Raw genomic sequence first — 26,367 nt, forward strand, 5'->3', positions numbered from 1 at the left:
AATGCACAAAAAGCACCCATTAACTTTGTATACTGGATACTGGCAGCACAGCTCCAACAGAAAACCACCCACAATCTACCCAAAATCAACCAACAATTCACCTTCCTATTCTCTCATCTCTGTCCCAGTCTTTCTGTATTTCTCCTAACTGCCTGCCACAACCTACTCTTCAGTACACATACAGCCGATACAGGGAGTAGCTAAACCTAAGTAGAGGGGGAAGTGCTGAAATCACAGAGTGGCTTGCAGGTGATTGGATGGGCACAAGGGATTATGGACAATTCCATAATCACACGATACAGGGAGTAGCTAAACATAAATAGAGGGGGAAGTGCTGAAATCACAGAGTGGCTTGCAGGTGATTGGATGGGCACAAGGGATTATGGACAATTCCTTGGTCCTGCCCAGTGATAGTACACAAATAAGCTTGACTTGATAACAGCTATTTGCTAATGTGCTATCCCTGCTGCTTTCTCTATAACTATGTAACTTAAAATTTCACATTCATGTCATTCTGATTGGAGAAGATGAGAAGATTGAGAAGTGAAAATATTTCTTTTTTTTTTACAGAAAGAGAGTGGATAGTGATGAGCAAACTTGGTGATTGGTAAGGCAGGACATGTGACTCCACTGTATTATAATGACAGTCATGCATCCCATCTCTATTATGCTGCTGGTTAGTGTAGGGAGAGGTTGGCACTGGTTGCATGGGATTAATAATAGCTAGGCAAATGGAAATGAGTTTGGAGCCAATAACATAGTCCTATGAAGTGTATTACAAAAAAAAGTCTATGCTGCATGAAAGTAACCATAGCTAGACTAATAAAAAAGAGTTTGTGGCCACAGTGTTGGCCAGTAGAAAAAGAGAGTTTTTCCTGAAAAAGAGGGAAGCAGAATGGACCTAATTTGGCCAGTGAACACAAACCTCTCTTAGTCTTGGCTAATCTTGGCAAATCTTTCTTGCATTTAAGGAACTGGAGTGGGTCTAATTTTGTCAGTGACCACAATTTTTTTTCAGTCTTTTCTAAATTGATGTATTATATCTACATATTTTTGTCTTTTTATTTAATGTATGCTGAAATGACTACCAGTGGACAGTATTGCCACATCAATTCCATAACTGTTCAAGCATTTTTTGTGCCACTTTTTGGGGCTTGCTTTTCTGCCTGCAATCTTCTATGTTTCTGGAAAGCAGTTTAACCCCTTCACGTCAGCCATCTGTATATATACGTTCCTATTGCACATGCCCCGTGCAGTAGGAATGTACATATACGTTCCTGCTTTGACGGGGGTTTGTGATGAGAACGGGATCGCTGCAGGGACAGCGATCCCGCTCTCATCTAAATGAGGCACCGGAGATAATGCGATCCCGCAGCTGACCCCCATTAACCCCTTAGTGACCGCCGAAACGGCGGTCACTAATGGGCCGGTGCCGCCGCTATATTTCATCTCCCCCCACCGTGAATCCACGGTGGGGGGAGATGAAATAGTTAAAATCAGACCCCAGACCAGCCCCCCTAGTGCCCCGGTATCTAACCCCCCTCCCCGCGGCGGCCATCAGATCCAAGATGGCCTCCGCGATCACTGTGAACAAACTATTGTCTGTTCACAGTGATCTCTTTGTAAAAATGAATGAAAACCCCATGCTCTCCGCCACCGGAGGTGTGGGGTCCCGGTACAAGCGATCAGCGGTATATACTATATACCGCTAATCGCTTGTGCCATGTGCCGCCGGAACATTTTATCCCCTGTCACCATGAATGATTGGTGACAGGGGATAAAAAGTGATGTCCCCCCACCCCCCCAGTCGCCCCCACCCCCCCAGTCACCCCCGTCCCCGAGTCACCCTCCCCTACCCCATATACTCACCTGATCCTGGAGCTCCTTCCTCCTCGGTGTCCTGGCTGGTTATGAAGTGCGCATGCGCTCCACAACCAGCCAGCTCTGAAAATTTAAAGTGACAGAGACCAATTTGGTCTCTGTCACTAAACTATGATTACTGTGATAGAAAATATCACAGTAATCATAGTAATACAGTGAAAAAGAATGTGAAAAGCACAAAAAGTGACAAACATACAAAAAAATAAAACACACACTTTCTATTATAGTAATAATTGCAGTTTACTCCCAAATTACCCCTAACCCCCTCAGATTACCCGTAACTACCGCAGCTAGCCCGTAACCACCCCAGGTTGTCCGTAATCACGTCAGATTGCACGTAACCCCCCAGATTACCCGTAACCACCGCACGTTGACCGCAACCACCGCACGTTGACCGTAACCACCGCACGTTGCCCGTAACCACCGCACGTTGCCCGTAACCACCGCACACTGCCCGTAACCACCGCACGTTGCCAGTGACCCCCTCCAGATTGTCCGTAATCACCCCAGATTGCCTGTAACCACCCCAAATTACATGTACCCACCCCAGATTACCTATAAGCACTTCAGTCTATCCGTAACAATTCTAGATTGTCTGTATCCCCTCCAGGTTGCCCGTAACCACCGCAGGTTGCGCATAACCACCCCAGGTTGCCCGTAATCATGCCAGATTACATGTAACCCCCCAGATTGCACGCAACCACCGCAGGTCGCGTCTGACCACCGCACGTCGCATCTGACCACCGTACGTCGCCTCTGACCACCGCACGTCGCCTCTGACCACCGCACGTCGCCTCTGACCACCGCACGTCGCCACTGACCACCGCACGTCGCCACTGACCACCGCACGTCGCCACTGACCACCGCACGTCGCCACTGACCACCACACGTCACCTATGACCACTGCACCTTGCCTCTGACCACCGCACCTTGCCTCTAACCACCCCAAATTGCCAGTGACCCCTTCCAGATTGCCCGCAACCACGCCAGATTACAGGTACCCACCTCAGATTACCTATTAGCACTTCAGTTTATCCATAACCACAGCAGGTTGCCTGTAACCACCCCAGATTGTCTGTAACCACCCCAGATTGTCTGTACCACCCCAGACTGTCTGTAACCACCCCACGTTGCCCGTAACCACAGCAGGTTGCCTGTAACCACCCTAGATTGTCTGTAACCACAGCAGGTTGTCCGTAACCACAGCAGGTTGTCCGTATTCACCCCAGGTTGCCTGTAACCACCCCAGGTTGCCTGTAACCACCCCAGGTTGCCGTAACCACAGCAGGTTGCCCGTGACCTCCCCATGTTGACGGTATCCACCCCAGATTACCCGTAACCACCCCAGATTACCCGTAACCACCCCAGATTACCCGTAACCACCTCAGACTGCCCGTAACCACCCCAGACTGCCCGTAACCACCTCCAAATTACCCGGAACCACCCCACATTACCTGTAATCTAATTTTTTTTTATTTTATTTTAGTAACTGCGCTATTCTAATAACTATTACTAGCTACTGTTTTGCTCCAGCAAATTGGCACTCCTTCCCTTCTGAGCTCTGCTGTGTGCCCATACAGTGGTTTATGCCCACATATGGGGTACCGTTGTACTCGGGAGAACCTGCGTTACAGATTTTGGGGTACGTTTTCTCTCATGTTCCTTGAGAAATTTAGAAATTTCAAACTAAACCAACATATTATTGGAAAAATTCAAGTTTTTCATTTTTACTGGCCAATTTTGAATACTTTCCTCTAATACCTGTGGGGCCAAAATGCTCATCCTACCCCAAGATGAATTCTTTGAGGGGTGTACTTTCCAAAATGGGGTGACTTTTGGGGGGGGGTTCTATTCTGTAGACATTACAGGGGCGCTGCAAATGCACCTGGCGCTCAGAAACTTCTTAAAAAAAATCTGCACGGAAAATGCTAATTGGCGCTCCTTCCCTTCTGAGCCCGGCTGTGTGCCCATACAGTGGTTTATACCCACATATGCGGTACCGTTCTACTCAGGAGAACCTGCGTTACAGATTTTGTGGTGAATTTTCTCTCCTGTTCCTTGTGAAATTGAGAAATTTTATACTAAAGGAACAAATTATTGGAAAAATTCGAGTTTTTCATTTTTACTGTCTACTTTTGAATACTTTCCTCTTATACCGATGGGGTCAAAATACTCACCACACCCCAAAATGAATTATTTGAGGGGTGCACTTTCCAAAATGGTGTGACATATGGCAAGATTTTACTCCGCTGGCACTACAGGGGCTCTGCAAATGCACCTGGCACTCAGAAACTTCTGCAGCAAAATCTGCATTGAAAAAGCTAATTGGCGCTCCTTCCCTTCTGAGCCCGGCTGTGTGCCCATACAGTGGTTTATACTGACATATGAGGTACCTTTTTACTCAGGAGAACCTGTGTTACAAATTTTGGGGTACTTTTTTTCTCTTGTTCCTAGTGAAATTGAGAAATTTTAAACTAAAGGAACATATTATTGGATAAATTCGAGTTTTTCATTTTTACTGTCTATCTTTGAATACCATTACTCTAATACCTGTGGGGTCAAAATGCTCACCATACCCCAAAATGAATTATTTGAGGGGTGTACTTTCCAAAATGGGGTGACTATGGGCGAGATTTTACTCCGCTGGCACTACAGGGGCACTGCAAACGCACCAGGCGCTCAGAAACTTCTTCAGCAAAATCTGCATTGAAAAAGCTAATTGGCACTCCTTCCGTTCTGAGCCCTGCTGTGTGCCCATACAGTGGTTTATGCCCACATATGAGGTACCTTTTTACTCAGGAGAACCTGCTTTACAGATTTTGGGGTGAATTTTCTCTCCTGTTCCTCGTGAAATGGAGAAAATTCTAACTAAAGGAACATATTATTGGAAAAATTCGAGTTTTTCATTTTTACTGTCTAATTTTGAATACTTTCCTCTAACACCTGTGGGGTCAAAATGCTCATCCTACCCCAAGATGAATTCTTTGAGGGGTGTACTTTCCAAAATGGGGTGACTTATGGGGTTTTTTCTCTCTGCTGACACTACAGGGGCACTGCAAATGCACCTGGCGCTCGGAAACTTCTTCAGCAAAATCTGCAATGGAAAAGCTAGATGGCGCTCCCTTCCTTCTGAGCCCCGCTGTGTGCCCATACAGTGGTTTACGCCCACATATGGGGTACCGTAGTACTCAAGAGAACCTGCGTTACAAATTTTGGGGTGCGTTTTCTCTCATTTTCCTTTTGAAAATGAGAAACTTTAATCTAAACATATATATTATTGGAAAATTGTAATTTTTCATTTTTTTACGGCCTAATGGTGAATACTTTCCTCCAGCCCCTGTAGGGTTAAAATGCTCATTATACCCCTAGATTAATTCTTTAAGGTGTCTAGTTTCCAAAATGGGGTCACTTATGGGGGTTTCCAGTATACAAGCCTCCTAAATCAACTTAAGAAAAGAACTGGTCCCTAAAAAAATCAGTTTTGAAAACTTTTACGAAAATGTGGTAATTTGCTGATAAATTTCTAAGCCCCATAACACCCTAAAAAAGTAAAATATGTTTATGAAATGAAGCCAGAATAAAGAGGACATATCGGTAATGTGATTTAGTAACTAATTTATGTGATACGACTTTCTTTTTTAGAAGCAGAGACTTTCAAAGTTCATAAAATGCTAATTTTTAAAATTGTTCATGATATTTTGATGTTTTTCACAAAAAACACACAAAGTAGTGACCAAAATTTTGCCACTAATATAAAGTGCCATATGTGACGAAAAAAAATCTCAGAATCGCTAGCACACGTTAAAGCATCACTGAGCTATAAGAGCATAAAGTGAGACAGGTCAGATTTTGAAAAATGAGCCTGGTCTTTTAGGTGCAAATAGGCTTGGTCTTAAAGGGGTTAATCTTTTTGCCAGTGTGAATCAAAGGCTAAAAATAATTTTTTCTAATGTAAAAATCTCTACATGTATAAATTTTTATTCTTATGCAAATTAGGATCAGCACTTTCTGTTTGTTCATCCTAGAATAACACCTCCAAATTCTGTAAATGTGTAATAAATAAAAAATGGCAACAAAATGTATCTTAAGCTTTCATTTTACAGTCACATCAACGCTTTGACAGAACTTACATACATAAAATTTAAATAAGCTAAGCTGAGAACTGTTGCTTTCATGTCACATTTACAAAAGAAACCTCCCGTTATTTTCCTTCAGATTTTTTGCTTCATGTTAACAAAGTGATTTTTTCATAAATACAACAATGAAACCCAAGAGTATAACAGAGAACAATGAAAGGTGGACAAATTCCCTATAGCATGAAAGAAAAACCCACAAATCAATTATGACTTAAGATGCCTTATGCATTTTATTTATTTTTGAGACAAAATGCCTTGCCTTTCGAGCTCAGCAATGTGACTTAAAAGTAACCTTCAAAAAGTTATGCAGATTTCAAGAGAAATAAAAACCACTCTGCATGTGCTTTAAAGATGATACAATGTCAAACTGTCAAAATCCAAACTGCCTGATATATATTACTTATGATATACCATTCTTTAAAAGTAAACTTCATCTTCTTTGAGGATTAGCTTCATGGGCCATATAATTATGCAATACTATTCAAGGCAAGCCAAAATATGGCAGGCGGAATTTACAGTTCTCTTCTACTGGTAACTTTCTTTCGAATATACACTAAACAACTTTTTATTGTTTAGATGGTAAAACCTAGTGTTCTGTAAGTTAGACTTAGTCATTCACTGGACGTAAAAGTGGAAAATTTATGTCAGTAGAAAATATTATAATATAATCTGACAAACGACAAAATTGTACAAAGGGCATAAAAAGGAATTTTGTTAAAAACCTTGCAAGTGTTTGATAAATTGCCATTGCTGTTAACCAAAGGCAATAAACTTATACTTGTCAGAAGCCATGGGAACCTGCTTTTTACCTTTAGCAACTATTTACAAAGTTTTACAGCGATTTTCTTTACATTTTTCACAACTTGAATTATATTTATTTATGTATTAGGTTATGTTCACACACCGTTTTTCAGCTCCATTTAAAATTACTTTTGTTATTTTGAGTGTAAACTAACGGATGTCATTTTGCAGCCTTGACTCCCCTACCCATTTAGGATGCATTCACACATAACGGATCCACAGCTGATTTCACACTGCGGATCCCTTAACTGTCATTTTACATACTCGCAACAGAATTGTCATCCCGCGCCAATTGTACTAGCAGTACATTCACTTTACGTTTCTCACATGGCTAGAATTGCGCCAGCACAGGAAAGCTGGTGACACTGTCCTTTTTCTGAACCATGGCCCGGTTCCCGCGTGCAGCAACATTCTATTCCCAGGCATCGGCAGGGAGTAAAACCATCTCCCCTCTATGACACGGCTCCATTAGAATCAATGGAGCCACATCAGAGAGGGGCAGGGGTTTCCTCCTACTGGTGTCGGGCTGGCCCGCCTCCAGTGCTTCAACCCCGGCCAGTGCCCGGGAATAGAATGGCACCTTACGCGGGAACCAGGACAAAGTTCAAAAAAGAAAGGTGGCACTGGCTTCCCTGCATCGGCGCTGTTCTATGCATGTGAGAAACTTAAAGTAAATGTACTGCTGGTACATTCGATTTAAATGCATTTGATTTCGCACATCAGTAAAACAAGTGAAAATTACACTGTTACAGGAATAGTTCATTGTGACATTTTTTATTCAGACAAGTTTAAAACTCTAGTTTCATTTAGCTCCTGCAAACAGAGATGTGAAAAAAGCTGAATTATTATTATTATTATTATTAATTAATTAATAAAGGTGATACCTTCAAACTGTGAGAACGCCTTGGAAATTTTGCAGGGCTTAATTATAATTAGACATAGGGTGCCAATAATGGTATTATGCTGCTCCGTCTTAAAAAAAAAATCTCTGGATGCAAAGTATTTTAAGTGATTCTTTTTAATACCAGTACTCTATTCTTTAATATAGTCATTTTTATATATATCTCAGCCTCATCTGTTCTGTCAATTTAAATTATCTATGCATATCACTTTTAAAAAGACAGATACAACCTACGAATGAACCAATGCATGTGTTATCCTACGGAGGAGTCCATTCATTTCTATTAATTATAGACTAGGTGGTAAATTTGAAGATCTGGAGCACAAACTGTTGAACAGCTGTTACATGACAGGAAAAATGTGCATTCAACCAAAAGCTTGTCTTAAACATTGCACTCTAATCAGCAAGCATCTGCTTTATCCTCTCAACCTCAGCATTATATTTCATTTAATGTAAATATTTATTTATTTCTTATTTTTTTCCGAACAGGTGCAGCAGCATATAGAAATTGAAAACCTCCTCATTAACTTAACACTTTCATGCATAGACATTTCTATTAACAATGCATCTTTCGGAAAAAAAAAAAAAAAATTGTTAGGGAAGTTGGCAAAGCCTAACTTGCTATTCATTTAAAAGAGTCAATTATTGGAAAATTAGCAATAAAGATGCCAAAAAATACTTGTTGTTCTAGCTATAATCTGCAAGGTTTACTTAGCTCATAAAAGAATGTTTTTTTTTTCTTTTTTTAGATCTTACCTAAATAGTAGTACATAAAATGAAGGCTTTATTGCAGCTTTGTAGGCTTTCAAACTAATTAAATGTTATACATTTTAAAAGGGAGCTATCAACGGGTTAGACGATATACATACATACATACATACATATATATGAGCTTCAGTGTTTATAGCCCTCTCAACGTTGCATGTAATATATCACTCATAGGCTATGTTCACACAACATCAAAAATTAAGAAAAGGCGCCCGATTTTGATATTTAAAAAAAATGACAGTTTTTGCCGCGATTTAACTGACTGCAATCGCAATGTATTGAAGTGAATGGGAAGACGAACATACAATGCACACAGTGTATGAAATAACTGACATTTTTACCGCGGACGTCAAAATAATGAACATGATCATTATTATTTTCAGACGTCTTTTGCAAATAGCAGGCGTTTTTTATTAGTTGTTCACACACAGTTTTTCTTTTTCCACCGTTCCTTCTCTGTTTTTACTATTAAATTCAATGGACTTTTAAATTAAGCCCCACCCAAAGGCCAATTAGTAATCCAAAGTAGCATAATGTACAAACACTAATTGCACTAAGGGAAGGCCAAGCTACTAATTGACGTCTGTTATTTTAGCCTCAAAATAACAGACTTCATTTTAAACGGAGCTAAAAAAAACGTTGTGTGAACATAGGCATGAGCTATGTTCACTCTAGGTTTTTTCCTCTCCATTCTCTCCATTTTTAGTTCAAAATTACGTCTGTCTTTTCGCTGTTTGGTCACCCTTAGTGCAGTGACTGCTGTTGGTATATTATTCTAGTTTTGGCTATGTTTACACAACGTTTTTTTCAGCTCCGTTTAAAATAACGTCTGTTTTTTTTAGTCTAAAATAACGGACAATTTTAGCAGCCTGGCCTCCCCTTAGTGCAATGACTGATGTTTGCACATTATTTTAGTTTGGGTTTACTAATTGGACTTTGGGTGTGTCTTAATTTAAAAGTCCATTGAATTTAATAGTAAAAACGAAGAAAGAACGGTGACAAAAGACGAACTGTGTGTGAACAACTAATAAAAAGCGTCCGCTGTTTGCAAAAGACGTCCGAAAATAATGTTCATGTTCATTATTTTGACGTCCGCGGCAAAAATGTCAGTTTTTCAATGCATTGTGTGCATTGGACGTCTGTCTTCCCATTGACTCCAATGCATTGCCATTGCAGTCGGTTGAATCGCGGCAAAAACTGATATTTTTTTAAATAGCGAAATGGGACTTTTTTCTCCATTTTTGATGTTGTGTGAACACAGCCTTAGGTGGACTAATTGGCCTTTGGGGGTGTCCTTAATTGAAAAACTCAGTGAATTTACTAGTAAAATTGGTGAAAGGGCAATGAAAAAAGAAAAACTGAGCAACTAAAAATAATGTCAGGTGTTTGCAAAATTAATTGTCATGATCAATATTTTGACGTCTGTTCTGACATCCGTTATTTAATACACTGTGCATTGGCCGTCCATAATTCCATTTACTTTAATGCATTGCATTGAAATCAATTACATCGCAGCAATAACGGACATATTTTAAATAGAAAAATAACATGGATAAAACATAACCATATGCTCCATACAAACTAAATTATGAATCATGATGAAAACTCTGCAATTTTATAGCACTTTCCTGTAAAATGTCTGTGGTATTAAAAAGAAATGAATGCAATGTAAGTATTCTTCTTAACCCTTAGAGGAGACTGCCAATTTCAATTTTTGCGTTTTTGTTTTTCTCTCGTTGTGCTTAAAAGGCCATAGCACTTGCATTTTTTCACCTAGAAACCCACATGATCCCTTATTTTTTGCGCCACTAATTGTACTTTGCAGTGACAGGCTGAATTTTTTCATAAAGTACACTGCGAAAGCAGGAAAAAATTCAAAGTGTGGTGAAATTGAAAAAAAAAAAAAAAAACGCATTTTCTCGTTTTTACGCCATTCACCCTGGGGTAAAACTGACTTGTTATATATGTTCCTCAAGTCATTACGATTCTGACCATATGTAACATGTGTAACTTTTCTTTTATCTGATGGCCTGTAAAAAATCCAAACCATTGTTAACAAATATATGTTCCAAAAAATCGCTCCATTCCCAGGCTTATAGCACTTTTATCCAAAAATGCACAATTTTGCACTTTGGGATTTTTTTGGCGCTTATGCCATTTACCGTGCAAGATCAGGAATGTGATTAATTAAGAGTTTGGGAGATTATGCACGCGGCAATAGCAAACATGTTTATTTATTTGTTTATTTTTATTTATAACACTCGAAAAGGGGGGTGATTCTGACTTTTATTAGGGGAGGGGGCTTTTTACTAATAACAATACTTTTTTTTAAACTTTTACACTTATACTAGAAGCCGTCCTGGGGGACTTCTAGTATAAGTGCACTGATCTCTCATTGGGATCTGTCCTGCGTAGATTTGCAGCACAGATCCATGAGATAGGCACATTGATTGCTTCCGGCTGCTGCAGCCGGAAGCAATCGAGTTTCGAGCCGGGATCAGCACCATTACGGCGCTGACCCCGGAAGGGGTAACATGCGTGGATCGCTCCTCTGGGACAACGCTCGGAGGAGCGATCCTCCCCACTAGACACCAGGGAACGGCTGCATTCGGTAATCGGATGCAGCTGTCAACTTTGACAGCTGCATCCAATTACTGTATTAGCGGGCACGGCGATCAGACCGTGCCCGCTAATACCTGCGGTCCACGGCGGGACCACGCCATGCGCCCCCCCTCTGTACGCGGTGAGGCGGCCCTGGACGTACGGGTACGTCCAGTGTCGCCTAAGGGTTAACTAGAGATGAGCGAATAGTATTCGATCGAATAGCTATTTGATTGAATACTGCAGTATTCGAAAGATTCGAGTTCGATCGAATATGTGATCGAATATTCGAATCTAAATTAACTTTTTACAATTATTTAGCTGTTTTAATAAAGTTTAATGCTCTATGGGAAAGCAAGGAAGCAATATAACAGAGATAGGTGTTACCGTGGTTAGCGATCCCCGGCAATAATGCCGATCCTGAAAAAGTTAATATTTAATTAATAAAAAAAAGTTCAGTTCTAAAAAAGTTATATTCATTGTTCAATAGCTTAATAAAACTGAATCCATGCTTTTGCAATTAAATATACTGTTAATAAAAAAATATTTATATAAATAAATAAATGTATATAACCCGAACTCGGTAATTATTCCCGCTGTCTGCCCGCTCCGTGCAGCGGGCGGATCCAGTGGGAGGACCGCCTGGAAAACTGGGATACAGCCATAGCCATAGGCTGTATCCCATTTTTCCAGGCGGTCCTCCCGCTGTATCCCCCGCTCAATGGAGCGGGCAGACAGCGGGAATCTGATGCCGAGTGTTCGGGTTCATATGAACCCGAACCTCGAAGGGTTCGGGCCATCCGTAATATATATATATATATATATATATATATATATATATATATATATATTTACAGTATATTTAATTGCAAAAGTATGTATTCTTTTTAATTAAGCTATTGAACAACAAAAAAAACGAAAATGTGTTTTATTAATAAAATATTAACTACTACAGTAAGCTCTATTGCCGGCAAAACCTATTGCTAGTAATATAGCTGAATGTAATAATTCATACTTTAATTAAAACAGCAAATGTTTCTTCTAATGATGCTATTTTTTTATCACAATAGCAACATTAGAAGAAACATTTAGATTTATATGTCCGCTCCGCTGATTGGCTGAGTGAACATATAAAGAGCCGTTCCCGTCTTACTAAGCTCAGTGTGTCGAGGACCGGCAAAGAGAGGATAGAAGAAAGAAAAAAGAAGATATAAGACATTGGAGGGTGAGAAGAAAAGCTCCCCCCTGCACTACACCCATCCCAGCAAGGAAGGGGGCTTACTTAACCCCTTCCTTGCTGGTATGGGTGCAGTCTGACATCAGTCTGACCCCGAAGGTGTTAAGTGGGGGCCATTACTTAGCCCCGTGGGGGTTAGATTGTTCAGTATGGCACCCAAAGGGTTAAAGGGGGATGCAATGGATCCTCCTTTAACCCCTTGGGTGCCACACTGTAAGCAGCGATTTGTAAACATGCTGCATACTGTAAGATGCACAACACCGCTCACAATGATGGGTGTTGTGCTCCTGTTTGTGTGGTTTTTTGTGTGTTTCTCGGTTTTTGTTTTTCAGATATTGGTATCCTGTGGATTGTAACGGATTCAATGGTCTACCTTGATGACCAGTGGTTGTTGGGATTTTTTAAAAATAAAATAGTCAAGGGGTGTGGGGGTGTTTTTATTCGAATAAAAATATTTTTCACTTGTGTCGTGTCTTTATTTCTTTACTATATAGACTTAGTAGTGGAAGCCGTCAAATAGACGGAATCCATTACTAAGTCAGGGCTTAGTGTTAGCTGGTATAAAATGGCTAACTCTAACCCCCCATTATTACCCCAGTACCCAATGCCACCAGGGGTACTGGGAAGAGCTGGGTGCCAGTGGTCCTGGAGCGTCAAAATTGGCACTCCTGGACTGGGCGGCAGCAGGCTGGTAATATTAAGGCTGGGGAGGGCCAAAAACAATGGCCCCTCACACCCTGGTGTTACTAGGCTGCTGTTGCTTGGTTTTTAACCCAGCTGGTTATGAAAATAGGGGGAACCCTATGCATATTTTTTTTATTTATTTATTTATAAAAAGAAAACGTGTAGGGTTCCCCAATTTTCATAACCAGCCGGGTTAAAAACCAAGCAATAGCAGCCTAGTAACACCAGGGTGGGAGGGGCCATTGTTTTTGGCCCTCCCCAGCCTTAATATTACCAGCCTGCTGCCGCCCAGTCCAGGAGTGCCAATTTTGATGCTCCAGGACCACTGGCGCCCAGCTCTTCCCAGTACTCCTGGTGGCATTGGGTACTGGGGTAATAATGGGGGGGTTAGTGTTAGCCATTATATACCGGCTAACACTAAGCCCTACGGATGATGGCAGGGGGACACTGAGGGACACAGAGCACTGGAGGGACACTAAGCATCCCCTGCCATCATCCTCTCCAGCAGCCACAGCCCGCACAGCTCTGGGAGTCGGGTCGTGACATCACCATTTTATCCAGGAAGCGAAGCCTTGATGCAGTAGTAAGTGCAGGGAAAAAAAGCACTTTATAAGCATTTCCCATAATAAGTTTATATTGGTGGCTTTTATAACTTTTGGGGGGCAGTATAATACTTTAATAAAAATTTTCGCCGGACTTCTCCTTTAATAGACTATGATTAGTGTAGGTGAAGTAGCCTGGAATCTACAAATTCTGAAGTGTACTGAGAATCTTAACCCCTTCCCCCAATATGACGTCCAGGGACGTCATGAAAAGCAGTGGCAGAATGCATCATGACGTCCCTGGACGTCATGCTTTCCCTGCCTCCCCCCTCTGTCCCTGGGTGAGATCGGGCAGCAGGAGGAGGCTGTGTCACACAGCATCCTCCTGCTGCCACTGCCCAGAGGGGAGCCGCGCTCCCCCCCGGGCAGTTAACCCCATAAACGCCGCGGTCAATGCGACCGCAGCGTCTATGGGGAGATTCAGTGTCCCCCGCCGATCGGGCGGCGGGGGGAGGCTGCAGAACGCTGCCTCCCCCCACCGCCACTAACAGTGTGTCCCCCGGCCCCCTCCCCTCGTCCTCCGATACCGGCGGATCGCCGCTCCTACCTCTTTAGCGGCGATCCGCCGGTACCGGGCATTACCGGCGCCGCCGATAGCTTTCATCTCCCCCCACCGTGAATCCACGGTGGGGGGAGATGAAAAATGTCCCCTCAGACCCCAGATCAGCCCCCCGATCACCCTACCCGGGCGGCCATCAGATCCAAGATGGCCGCCCCCATCCCTGTGAACAAACGATGTTTGTTCGCAGGGATGGAAATGAATAAGTGATCAAAGCCCCATGCTCTCCGCCACCGGAGGTAGCGGAGAGCATGGGGCAGTGATCGGGCACCCCCCCGTGTGGTCCCGGAGCCGGCGATCGGCGGTATATACTATATACCGCCGATCGCCTGTTCCCAGTGCTGCCGGCACTTTTTATCCCCTGTCACCATAAATCATTGGTGACAGGGGATAAAAAGTGTCACCGTGCCCCCCCCCAAGTCGCCCCCCCACCCCCCCAGTCACCCCCGTCCCCCAGTCACCCCCCCTTCCCCACATACGTTACCTGATCCACGGAGCTCCGTCCTCCTCGACGTCCAGGCTGATTCTGAAGTGCGCATGCGCTCCAGAAGCAGTTAGCTCTGAAAATTTAAAGTGACAGAGACCAATTTGGTCTCTGTCACTGAACTATGATTACTGTGATAGAAAATATCACAGTAATCATAGTAATACAGTGAAAATGAATGTATAAAGTACAAAAAGTGACAAACATACAAAAAAATAAAACACACACTTTTTATTATAGTAATAATTGCAGTTTACTCCCAGATTACCCCTAGCCCCCCCAAATTACCCGTAACCACCGCAGGTTGCCCATATCCGCCCCAGATTGCCCGAATCCACCCCAGATTGCCCGTAATCACCGCACGTTGCCTATAACCACCGCACGTTGCCCATAACCACCGCACGTTGCCACTAACCACCGCACGTTGCCACTAACCACCGCACGTTGCCACTAACCACCGCACGTTGCCACTAACCACCGCACGTTGCCACTAACCACCGCACGTTGCCCATAACCACCGCACGTTGCCTGTAACCACCCCAAATTGCCAGTGAGCCCCTCCAGATGGTCCGTAATCAGCCCCGATTGCCCGTAACCCCGCATATTGCACCCCTCCAGATTGCCGTAACCACCCAAAATTACATGTACCCACCCCTGATTACCTATAAGCACTTCCGTTTATCCGTAACCACCCCAGATTGTCTGTAACCACCCCATGTTGCCCGTAACCACCGCAGATTGTCTGTAACCCCCCCAGGTTGCCCCTAATCACATGTAATTCCCCCCAGATTGCCTCTGACCACCGCATGTTGCCTCTGACCACCGCACGTTGCCTCTGACCACCGCACGTTGCCTCTGACCACAGCACGTTGCCCCCGACCACCGCACGTTGCCCCCGACCACCACACGTTGCCTTCGACCACCGCACGTTGCCCCCGACCACCGCACGTTGCCCCCGACCACCGCACGTTGCCCCCGACCACCCCACGTTGCCCCCGACCACCACACGTTTCCCCCGACCACCGCACGTTGCCCCCGACCACCGCACGTTACAGGTTCCCATCCCAGATTACCTATAAGCACTTCAGTTTATCCGTAACCACCCCACGTTGCCCGTTACCACCCCTCGTTGCCCGTAACCACCGCAGGTTGCCCGTTACCACCGCAGATTATCCGTAACCACCAAACGTTGCCTGTAATCTCATTTTTTTTTTTTATTTTAGTAACTGCGCTATTCTAATAACCATTACTAGCTGCGGTTTTGCTCCAGCAAATTGGCGCTCCCTTCCTTCTGAGCCCCGCTGTGTGCCCATACAGTGGTTTATGCCCACATATGGGGTACCGTTGTACTCAGGAGAACCTGCGTTACAGATTTTGGGGTACATTTTTTCTCCCATTCCTCGTGAAATTGAGAAATTTTAAACTAAACGAACATATATTGGAAAAATTCGAGTTTTTCCTTTTTACTCTCTTATTTTGAATACTTTCCTCTAATACCTGTGGGGTCAAACCGCTCAATGCACACCAAGATGAATTCTTTGAACGGTGTACTTTCCTAAATGGGGTGACTTTTGGGGGGTTCTCTTCTGCTGACACTGCAGGGGCTCTGCAAACGCACCTGGCGCTCAGAAACTTCTTCGGAAAAATCTGCACTGAAAATGCTAATTGGCGCTCCTTCCCTTCTGAGCCCGGCTGGGTGCCCATACAGTGGTTTATGCCCACATATGGGGTACCGTTCTACTCAGGGGAACCTGCGTTACAGATTTGGGCATGCAGCTTCTCTCCTGTTCCTCGTGAAATTGAGAAATTTCAAACTAAACAAACATATTATTGGAAAAATTCAAGTTTTTCAATTTTACTGTCTTATTTTTAATACTTTCCTCTAATACCTGTGGGGTCAAAATGGTCAACACACCCCAAGATGAATTCTTTGAGGGGTGCACTTTCCAAAATGGGGTGACTTATGGGGGGGTTCTCTTCTGCGGACACTACAACGACACTGCAAACGCACCTGGGGCTCAGAAACTTCTTCAGCAAAATCTGAACTGAAAATGCTAATTGGCGCTCCCTTCCTTCTGAGCCCTCCTGTGTGCCCATACAGTGGTTTATGCCCCCATATGGGGTACCGTTGTACTCAGGAGAACCTGCGTTACAAATTTTGGGGTGCGGATTCTCTCATGTTCCTTGTGAAATTGAGAAATTTTAAACTAAACGAACATATTATTGGAAAAATTCGAGTTTTTCATTTTTACTGTCTAATTTTAAATACTTTCCTCTAATACCTGTGGGGTCAAAATGGTCACCACACCCCAAGATGAATTCTTTGAGGGGTGTACTTTCCAAAATGGGGTGACTTTTGGGGGGGGGTCCTCTTCTACGGACACTACAGGGGCTCTGCAAACGCACCTGGCGCTCAGAAACTTCTTCAGCAAAATCTGAACTGAAAATGCTAATTGGCGCTCCTTCCCTTCTGAGCCCCGCTGTGTGCCCATACAGTGGTTTATGCCCCCATATGGGGTACCGTTGTACTCAGGAGAACCTGCGTTACAAATTTTGGGGTGCGGATTCTCTCATGTTCCTTGTGAAATTGAGAAATTAAAACTAAACGAACATATTATTGGAAAAATTCGAGTTTTTCATTTTTACTGTCTAATTTTAAATACTTTGCTCTAATACCTGTGGGGTCAAAATGGTCACCACACCCCAAGATGAATTCTTTGAGGGGTGTACTTTCCAAAATGGGGTGACTTTTGGGGGGGTTCTCTTCTACGGGCACTACAGGGGTGCTGCAAACGCACCTGGCGCTCAGAAACTTCTTCAGCAAAATCTGCACTGAAAATGCTAATTGGCGCTCCTTCCCTTCTGAGCCCCGCTGTGTGCCCATACAGTGGTTTACGCCCACATATGGGGTACCGTTGTACTCAAGAGAACCTGTGTTACAAATTGTGGGGTGCAGATTCTCTCATGTTCCTTTTGAAAAGGAGAAACTTTAATCTAAACATATATATTATTGGAAAATTAAAATTTTCGATTTCTTTAAGGCCTAATTGTGAATACTTTCCTCCAGCCCCTGTAGGGTTAAATTGCTCATTATACCCCTAGATTAATTCTTTAAGGTGTCTAGTTTCCAAAATGGGGTCACTTATGGGGTTTTACAGCATACAAGCCTCCTAAATCAACTTAAAAAAAGAACTGGTCCCTAAAAAAAAATCAGTTTTGGAAACTTTCACAAAATGTGATAATTTGCTAATAAATTTCTAAGCCCCATAACAGCCTAAAAAAGTAAAATATGTTTCCCAAATTATGCCAGAATAAAGAGGACATATTGTTAATGTGATTTAGTAACTAATTTATGTGCTGTGACTTCCTTTTTTAGAAGCAGAGAATTTCAGAAGTTCATAAAATGCAAAATTTTCAAATTTTTCATGATATTTTGATGTTTTTCACAAAAAAACCACAAAGTAGTGACCAAATTTTGCCACTAATATAAAGTGCCATATGTGACAAAAAAACACTCTCAGAATCGCTAGCATACGTTAAAGCATCACTGAGCTATAAGCGCATAAAGTGAGACAGGTCAGATTTTGAAAAATGAGCTTGGTCATTAAGGCCAAAACAGGCTGCGGAGGCAAGGGGTTAATACTGTTGGATGTTTTGTAAGGAAAGTACAAAGTGGGAAAAGCCTCATTTTTTTTTTACATATATATATATATATATATATATATATATATATATATATATATATATATTTTTTTTTTTTTTTTTTTTTTTTAAAGATTTTTATATTTAACAGTTTCAGTGGAATGATTCTAGGTTTTAACAGCTTAGTTCTGAATTATCTTCCTTTGTGGGTATCCCCACCACTTTTACTAGTCCTACTATTGTGTACTCAACTAAACAGGCTATCTAACGATTTAGGCCCCCTTTACACTTTAGGAAAATCTGTCCAGATTTCATATCAGGAAATCTTGACAGATTTCCTGACCCATATGGTTTTACTGGGCACTGACACCCTTTAGGATTTTTCCTGAAGGGTGTCTGTTCTGGAAAATAGGTAAAAAAAAATTATAGAACTTAACCTATTTTGTCCAGATTTTATAAACAGATGCTCCCGTAGAAGTTTATAGGAGCAACAGGAATTACTGACTTTGGGTAGGTTCACACTACGGAATCCACCCAGATAAGTTCCAGTGGATTCCGTAGCTCGTACCCGTTTATGGCGGCGCACCTACCCGCACGTGCCATAGACAACATTCTATATCCGGGCAGATTCTGTATTCTGCCAAAAGAATTCTGCCACGGAATCCACCAGAACTTATCCGGGCGCATTCCGTAGTGTGAACCTAGCCTTTATAATTATCTGAAGCATCCAGAAATACTGACACTAGAATGCATTTTTAAGGAGAGAATGACCCTTGCTGCTGGATTACAGTATACCAGATCCTTTTTGGGACCATAGGCTGGTACTTGGGGGTTGTAAAGTTTTCTTCTAAATTGTAGATGTTACTATGGTCCAATGCAGTTTACTTTCCAAATGAAGATTATTGCAGCTTCACTTTAAGATACATGTAACAAATTATGATATACCTTAGCTTTGTTATCTTCAAAAACAAATTGTGCAGCTGGGATTCCAAGTTGGTTGATGAAAAAGTCAGCATCTCCTTGTACTTGTAAAGAACTAATATTGGCCTTGTAGCAGGCTTCCTTAGGAGCACAGCTTAATTGCATCTAAAATAATAATATAAAAAAACATAAGATGTAATTTAAAAACTAACCTTGTTTATAAAAGCTGATCTAGCTATATGTTGTTTAAAGTGACTCTATACCTACAATCTGCTTACCCCAAACCGCTTGTACCTTCAGATAGCTGTTTTTAATCCAAGATCTGTCCTGGGGTCCGTTCGGCAGGTGATGCAGTTATTGTCCTAAAAACAACTTTTAAACTTGCAGCCCTGTGCCCAATGGCCGTGGCCTAGAGTGACTATGCATTAGGCTGGCAAAGCCTTTTTGTCCTACCTCCCCACCCTCTTCATCATTAGGAATGCTCCAGGCAGGTATTTTCCTATTCATCAGCTGCGAGAACACAACACATGGGCTGGATCGTTAAGGCACCTGTGCAGTTTTCAATGCAGAGGAATAGCAAAAATCTTGCCAGTGGCATTCCTAATGATGAGGGTGGGGCGGAGGGGTGGTGCAAAGTTAGGCCACAGATAATCTATACCACAGCAGTTTAAAAGTAGTTTTTTTAGGACAATAACTGCATGACCTGCCAAACGGACTGCAGGACAGATCTTAGATTAAAAGCAGCTATCCTAAGGTACAAGTGGTTTGGGGGGACAGATTGTGGGTACAGATTTGCTTTAAACGTATATACAGTATACATGTACTGTATGTAGTTGAAAACTGCTTCTTGATTACACAGATGTCATTACTGGAAGTTTCTGGACAGAATGTTTGCTGCAAAGTAGCAAACTGTTTACATAACAATGTTATAAAACAATCCAGAAAAAGACAGTGTTGATTAGTAAAGAAACAAATTCCCTTGATTATCTAGGCATGCTTTAAAAGCAAATTGTAAAAGCGGTGTCAGGCTATGTTCACACGTTTTTTTCAGCTCCATTTAAAAGGACATCTGACATTTTGAGACCAAAATAACGGATGTCATTTCGCTGTATAGCCTTCAATTACTACATTGACGGCTGTTGGTACAATATTCTAGTTTAGGTGGACTAACTGGCCTTTGGGTGTGGCTTAATTGAAAAGTCCATTGAATTTAATAGTAAAAATGTGGAAAGAACGATGAAGAAAGAAAAACTGTGTGTGAACAACTAAAATAATGAACATGTTCATTATTTTGACGTCCGCGGTAATAACATCCGTTATTCAATACATTGTGTGCATTGGACGTCCTTCTTTCTATGGACTTCAATGCATTGTCATTGCTGTCGGTTAAACAGCGACAAAAACGGATGTTATTTTAAATTGCAAAAGTGGCCACCTTTTCTCTATTTTTGACATTGTGTGTAACATAGCCTCACAAATACATTTTTTGTGACCAGCATTGGATTGACAGTCCACTGTTTGGCTATATTCCCACAAAGTTTTTTCTTGTCCGTTCATAATTTTCAAAATGATGTCTGTCATTTTAAGTCCAGTTATTTTGAGGATTGGTCGTTTAGGCCTACGTTTTTATCTTTTGTAACTTTTTATATGCCTCATAATAAAGACAACAAAACTTTTTTTGGACGCTGTGGATCTTCTCCTCCTTTTTAATTGAAAAGTCCATTGAATTTAATAGTAAAAATGGAGAAAGGATGGTGAGAAAAGAAAAAGTGTTTGTGAACAACTAAAAAATAACATCCACTGTTTGCAAAAAAAGTCCGAAAATAATTAAGATGATCATTATTTTGACGTCTGCGCAGATAACGTCCGTCATTTATACATTGTGTGCATTGGATGTTCGTCATTCCATTGACTTCAATGCATTGCAGTCAGTTAAATCTCAGCAAAAACGGACAATGTCTTTTTATAGAAAAAGCGTATGCCTTCTCTTTTTTTGACATTCTGTTTACATAGCCTTTCAGTGTATTAAAAATGTTGTTGCCATAATTTCATACAAAGGATACGTAGGCCCAGATTTATTAATCTATGTTTCCTGTATGTAAAATTAAAATACAGTCAAGCTATGTTCACACAATGTTTTATCAGCTCCGTTTAAAATGACATCTGTCATTTTGAGTCTAAAATAACGGACTTCATTTAGCAGCCTGGCCTCCCCTTAGTGCAATGATGGCTGCTGGTACATTATTCTAGTTTGGGGTTACTAGTTGCTCATTGGATGTGGCTTAATTGAAAAGTTCATTGAATTTTATGGTAAAAACGGAGAAAGAACAGTGCCAAAAGGAAAACTGTATGTGAACAACTAATAAAAAACATCCGCTGTTTGCAAAAGACGTCCTTTATCCAATGCATTGGACATCCGTCTTTCCATTGACTTTAATGCATTGCCATTGCAGTCAGTTAAATCGTGACAAAAACTGACGGTTTTTTTAATATCAAATTGTCCGTCTTTTCTTTATTTTTGATGTTACGTGAACAAAGCCTCATAGTGTATTTGTGATCCTACTCCTATCTGAGTTGTTCAGTGATCACTGTCCCAGATATATTCTGCAATCACCTGCTATCTTTAGAATGGCTTAAAATTGGCTCTGAAATCCTAATTATACTGCATCCTAAGTGGTTGGGGGACCTGTTGAATACTATGGGCTACCTGGAGGTCATATGATATTCCTTCTTTTTTCTGCTACATGACTGACAGTATCTTAGCACACTTCTATATATGTTAATTTTCCTTATTTTCCTTTGCTTGTATAATGCCAATTTTTCACAAAATTGTTCAGAGACTGTCACCATTCACATTTGACATCAATGGGTGCAATATTTCCCTGTCTGAGATACACATTCTAGTGAGGACAGGGATGGATGTGAATGATAACAATTTGAATATCATAAGCCTTTGTCATTAGTGTTTGTATAAATCATAAGGTTTTCCATATGGCAACTATAAATGAAGCAATTGAATTTCTGTGCAGTGACAGATCATAACATTACTGGCTATATTAACAATAAAAGTAATTTAATATATTAGCCATTACAAGTAAAAGGTCAGTGTTACTTGTTGCTAAGTCGCCATTAACATGCTGTGTACTCTGTTTTTTCATGCTAGTTAATGATGCTCTTGCATCTAAGATCAAGGTGAGACAAAAATATTTATATAGATATTTTTGCATAATGCATGTTTCCTTTCTGCATGTTAATGAAGCCCTGAGCTCATTGTAGACATTCAACTCTTTCATTAGTCACCTTTACCATGTTCTGTGTGACATTTCTTTGAAACAATTCATGATCCCAGCATGTCCCTACAACCACAGATTCAGATAGGCCAATTAGGTTTTTCTTTTTAAAAAGAACAAATACTCAATATATTTAGTAATAAATTAGGCATAGGCAGCTCAGCATGAACTGGACGATATGTTCTGTTGTCCAAGAAGAAAAAAAAACCCTAAAGACTCACTAATTACAGAGCCATGAGATTACCTCCTAAAATAATGAAAAAGTGTCTGATTGAGCTTTGCCATTGTCAAGGATTTGTTTTCGGTTACATATTAAGAAAGGTCAGCACTAATAACTATCACGAGGTGCCACAGTATTTTTACAATGCAGAACCATTTGGAGCTTAATTTAGAACAGACAACCTTTTATCCAAGTTTATTTTTTGAATTTAATTATTGCTAAATTATTTTCTGATAATCATTTAAATAGCCTTTGCCCTAAAATTTATAATGGTAATAGCAATGTCTTGTTGATATCAACTGTTAGGCTATGTTGACACTGTGTAAAAAAAAAAAAAATCTTCTCTTTTCTTTTCTTTTTTTTCTTTTTTAAATAATATTCATTATTATGAAATTGTAATTAAAGTCAAAGGAATGCATTTAAGTCAATAGAATAATGGCGCCCAATAATACACGCAGGGGGAAATTTATCAAGGGTTTTACACCTGTTTTTAGGTGAATACTAAGATTTTTTTGGTTCTATTTATGAACCAGTATTTAACTTTTAAATATTTCTTAGATGTAACTTTTTTTTAACCCTTTAACAACCTGGGGTCATTGATTCCTCGTTTTAGGACCTTAGCTTATGGGTTCATAATGATCCCATAAACTGATGTCCCTGTGTCTGCCCCCTCTCCTCTGTCCCCTGCCGCTGTTACAATCTTGTGACAGCGGCAAGGCAAAGAGGGGAGGGGGCAGAGCTCAAAGGTGCATGCCCCGCGCCCAGCCTTCCCTCCTCCCGCCGGCCTCCGTAGCCAGGAAATCGGAATCCTGAGGCTTCCGGTTTCCATGGCTACAATTGTACCAGGGAGAGGGAGAATTCTCTGTCAGGAACCCTATAGATCTATAGGGTTAACTTTCATCACCGAAGCGCGGCTCCAGTGCTGAGAGTTGCGGCGGGTCTCCAGCTATCACTCAAGAAACCACAACAGCCATTAAAAAAAATTCACAAGTACCCTATCAGGAACCATTGTGCGAGCTCTAAATACCCTTGTGATATCTTGGTAAAATATACACCCAACAGCTTGCTATAATGCACAATCTGCACCCAGTCACTTGTTATGCATACCCAGTGGCTTGAAATAATGTACACCCAGTGATTTGTTATAATGAACAACCAGCACCCACTTACTTTGTATACTGGGCACTGGTTGCACAGCTCACACAGAAAACCACCCACAATCTACGCACAATCTACCCTTCTATCCTTTCCTCTCTGTCCATATCTCTCTGAACTTCTCGGAACTGCCTACTCCAGCCTACTCTCAACTACACACCCAGCCAACTGCCCACCTCCACAAAGCAAAACACCCTATATAGAGGGTGAGGAGGAGGTTCTGATATCACACAGGGCCTTGCAGGTGATTTGACAGGCGCAAGGGATTATGGATAATCCCTTGCTCCCGCAAGGGACAGTACTGTAAGCTACACATGTGCAGCCGCACATGTTAGCGAGTTTGGTAAATCATGTCAGCGAATTTGGCAAAGAATCACTGTGATTTCGCTTCACTCATCTCTACTCAATAGTGAAGGTCCCTCATAGTGTATTAAATAACTGATGTTGTTTGCACGGATGTCAAATGAATGTTCATGACAATTACTAGCTGAGGTAATTAAGCAAACAGTGGATGTTGTTTTTAGTTCTTTACACACATTTTTTTCACAGTTTTTACAACTTAACCCATAGCTGCACCAGGACGTTACTGAACGTCCTCGTGCCGCTATTGGAGTTCAGAGGGGGGTCTCCGCGATCCCGGGTGCCGCATGTAGCCCGGGATCGCGGCTATTAGCGGGCATGGTCCGATCGCCGTGCCCGCTAATTAAGTACTTAGAAGCAGCTGTCAAAGTTGACAGCTGCTTCTAAATACTTGCTCATCTCCATCCCTGGTGGTCTAGTGGGGGGATCGCCCCCCTGCGGCGCGATTGCGGGGGGGCGATCCCCGCATCCATCCCGGGCCGGGGTCTGCGCCGTAATGGCGCTGATCCCGGCTCGGCATTCTATTGCTTTTGGCTGCAGCAGCCAAAAGCAATAGAACACCGATATCATGGATTCATGCAGTATAACTATACTGCATGGATCTCTATGAGAGATCAGAGTGCATATACTAGAAGTCCCCCAAGGGGGCTTCTAGTATATGTGTAAGGTAAAAGAAAAATGTATTTTTAATAACACAAAATCCCCTCCCCTAATAAAAGTCTGAATCACCCCCCTTTCCCCATTTTATAAATAAAAATAAATAAATAAACAAACATGTTTGCTATCGCCGCATGCGTAATCGCCCGAACTAATAATTAATCACATTCCTGATCTCACACGGTAAACGGCGTCAGCGCAAAAAAAATCCCAAAGTGCAAAATTGCGCATTTTTGGTCGCATCAAATCCAGAATAATTGTAATAAAAAGCGATCAAAAAGTCGTATATGCGCAATCAAGGTACCGATAGAAAGATCACATCATGGCGCAAAAAATGACACCTCACACAGACCCATAGACCAAAGGATAAAAGCGCTATAAGCCTGGGAATAGAGCGATTTTAAGGAACATATATTTTCTTTAAAAGGTTTTAATTTTTTACAAGCCATCAAATCAAATAAAAGTTATACATGTTACATATCGTTGTAATTGTAACAACTTAAGGAACATATATAACAAGTCAGTTTTACCCTAGGGTGAACGGAGTAAAAACAAACCCCCTCAAATAAAAAAAAAAAAAACATTTTTTTTTTCAATTTCACCACACATATAATTTTTTTCTGGTTTCCCGGCACATTTTAGGCAAAAATTACATCTGCCATAGCAAAGTACAATTAGTTGCACAAAAAATAAGGGCTCATTTGGGTCTCTAGGTGGAAAAATGCAGGTGCTATGGCCTTATAGACACGAGGAGGGAAAAACGAAAACGCAAAAATGAAAACGGGCTGTGTCCCCTAAAGATTAATCCAATGGACCTTCAAAAAAGAAACCTACCTATAAAGGGTAATTGGTGACAGGGCATTTAAAAGGCTAAATGACAGGTGTGGCATTTGACAGAGTCCCACTCAGCACCCCACAACACAAACGCTAGGTGCGAAACTGCTACCATGGTACCCAGACGCATTCTGAAGATTTATTTGCTTGATACTGTATATAGACATTGCCTCAATCGGATGGAACTAACAGAGTGCCAACATCAGATTCTTCTGTACTATTATTCCATATGGCTATAGTTATGTACTGTACATATGAAACACTTTCCCAGCATTCCCCACACTTTTTGGCAGAGAATCAGAACAGCATATTCTATAATGTGACACATATATACCAATACAGATACATTTTAATAATAGGTTTATATTGTATAAAGAGAATCTCTAACTTATTGGTTTATCAATTTACATTTTATTTTAATGTTATGTATATTTACCTTTTTGGCTAATTCACTTGACAATTGCTGGAGAGATGGGGATGAGAATGAACGGAGGCTGGCATTACCACTAACTGGATTTTGCAAACCAATGTACGCAACTGCATTGCTGGCAAGGATTCTCTTAAGTTCCTATAACAAGAATTACATCATTTTATTTGCTTCAGAAATAGTGCCATTTGACCAAGATCCACACGT

The 26,367-nt window shown here is 41.5% G+C and overlaps 1 protein-coding gene across 3 annotated transcripts in view; it reads right to left on the reverse strand.

The window, feature by feature from the left end:
• The window catches only part of NAALADL2 (N-acetylated alpha-linked acidic dipeptidase like 2), a 712,309-nt gene that overhangs the window by 119,972 nt on the left and 565,970 nt on the right, over nt 1–26,367 (reverse strand). For 2 of the 3 annotated variants that reach the window (XM_069975167.1, XM_069975169.1), the window contains exons 9-10: nt 26,170–26,301; nt 19,242–19,382 (exon numbers count right to left, since the gene is read on the reverse strand). In XM_069975167.1, coding sequence (XP_069831268.1) covers nt 19,242–19,382; nt 26,170–26,301 — 273 coding nt within the window. The remainder of the gene's footprint in view (nt 1–19,241; nt 19,383–26,169; nt 26,302–26,367) is intronic. The other variant, XM_069975168.1, reaches the window with a different exon arrangement.

The sequence above is a fragment of the Dendropsophus ebraccatus genome, chromosome 6, assembly GCF_027789765.1.
Source record: "Dendropsophus ebraccatus isolate aDenEbr1 chromosome 6, aDenEbr1.pat, whole genome shotgun sequence".
In the NCBI taxonomy this organism is placed as follows: domain Eukaryota; kingdom Metazoa; phylum Chordata; class Amphibia; order Anura; family Hylidae; genus Dendropsophus; species Dendropsophus ebraccatus.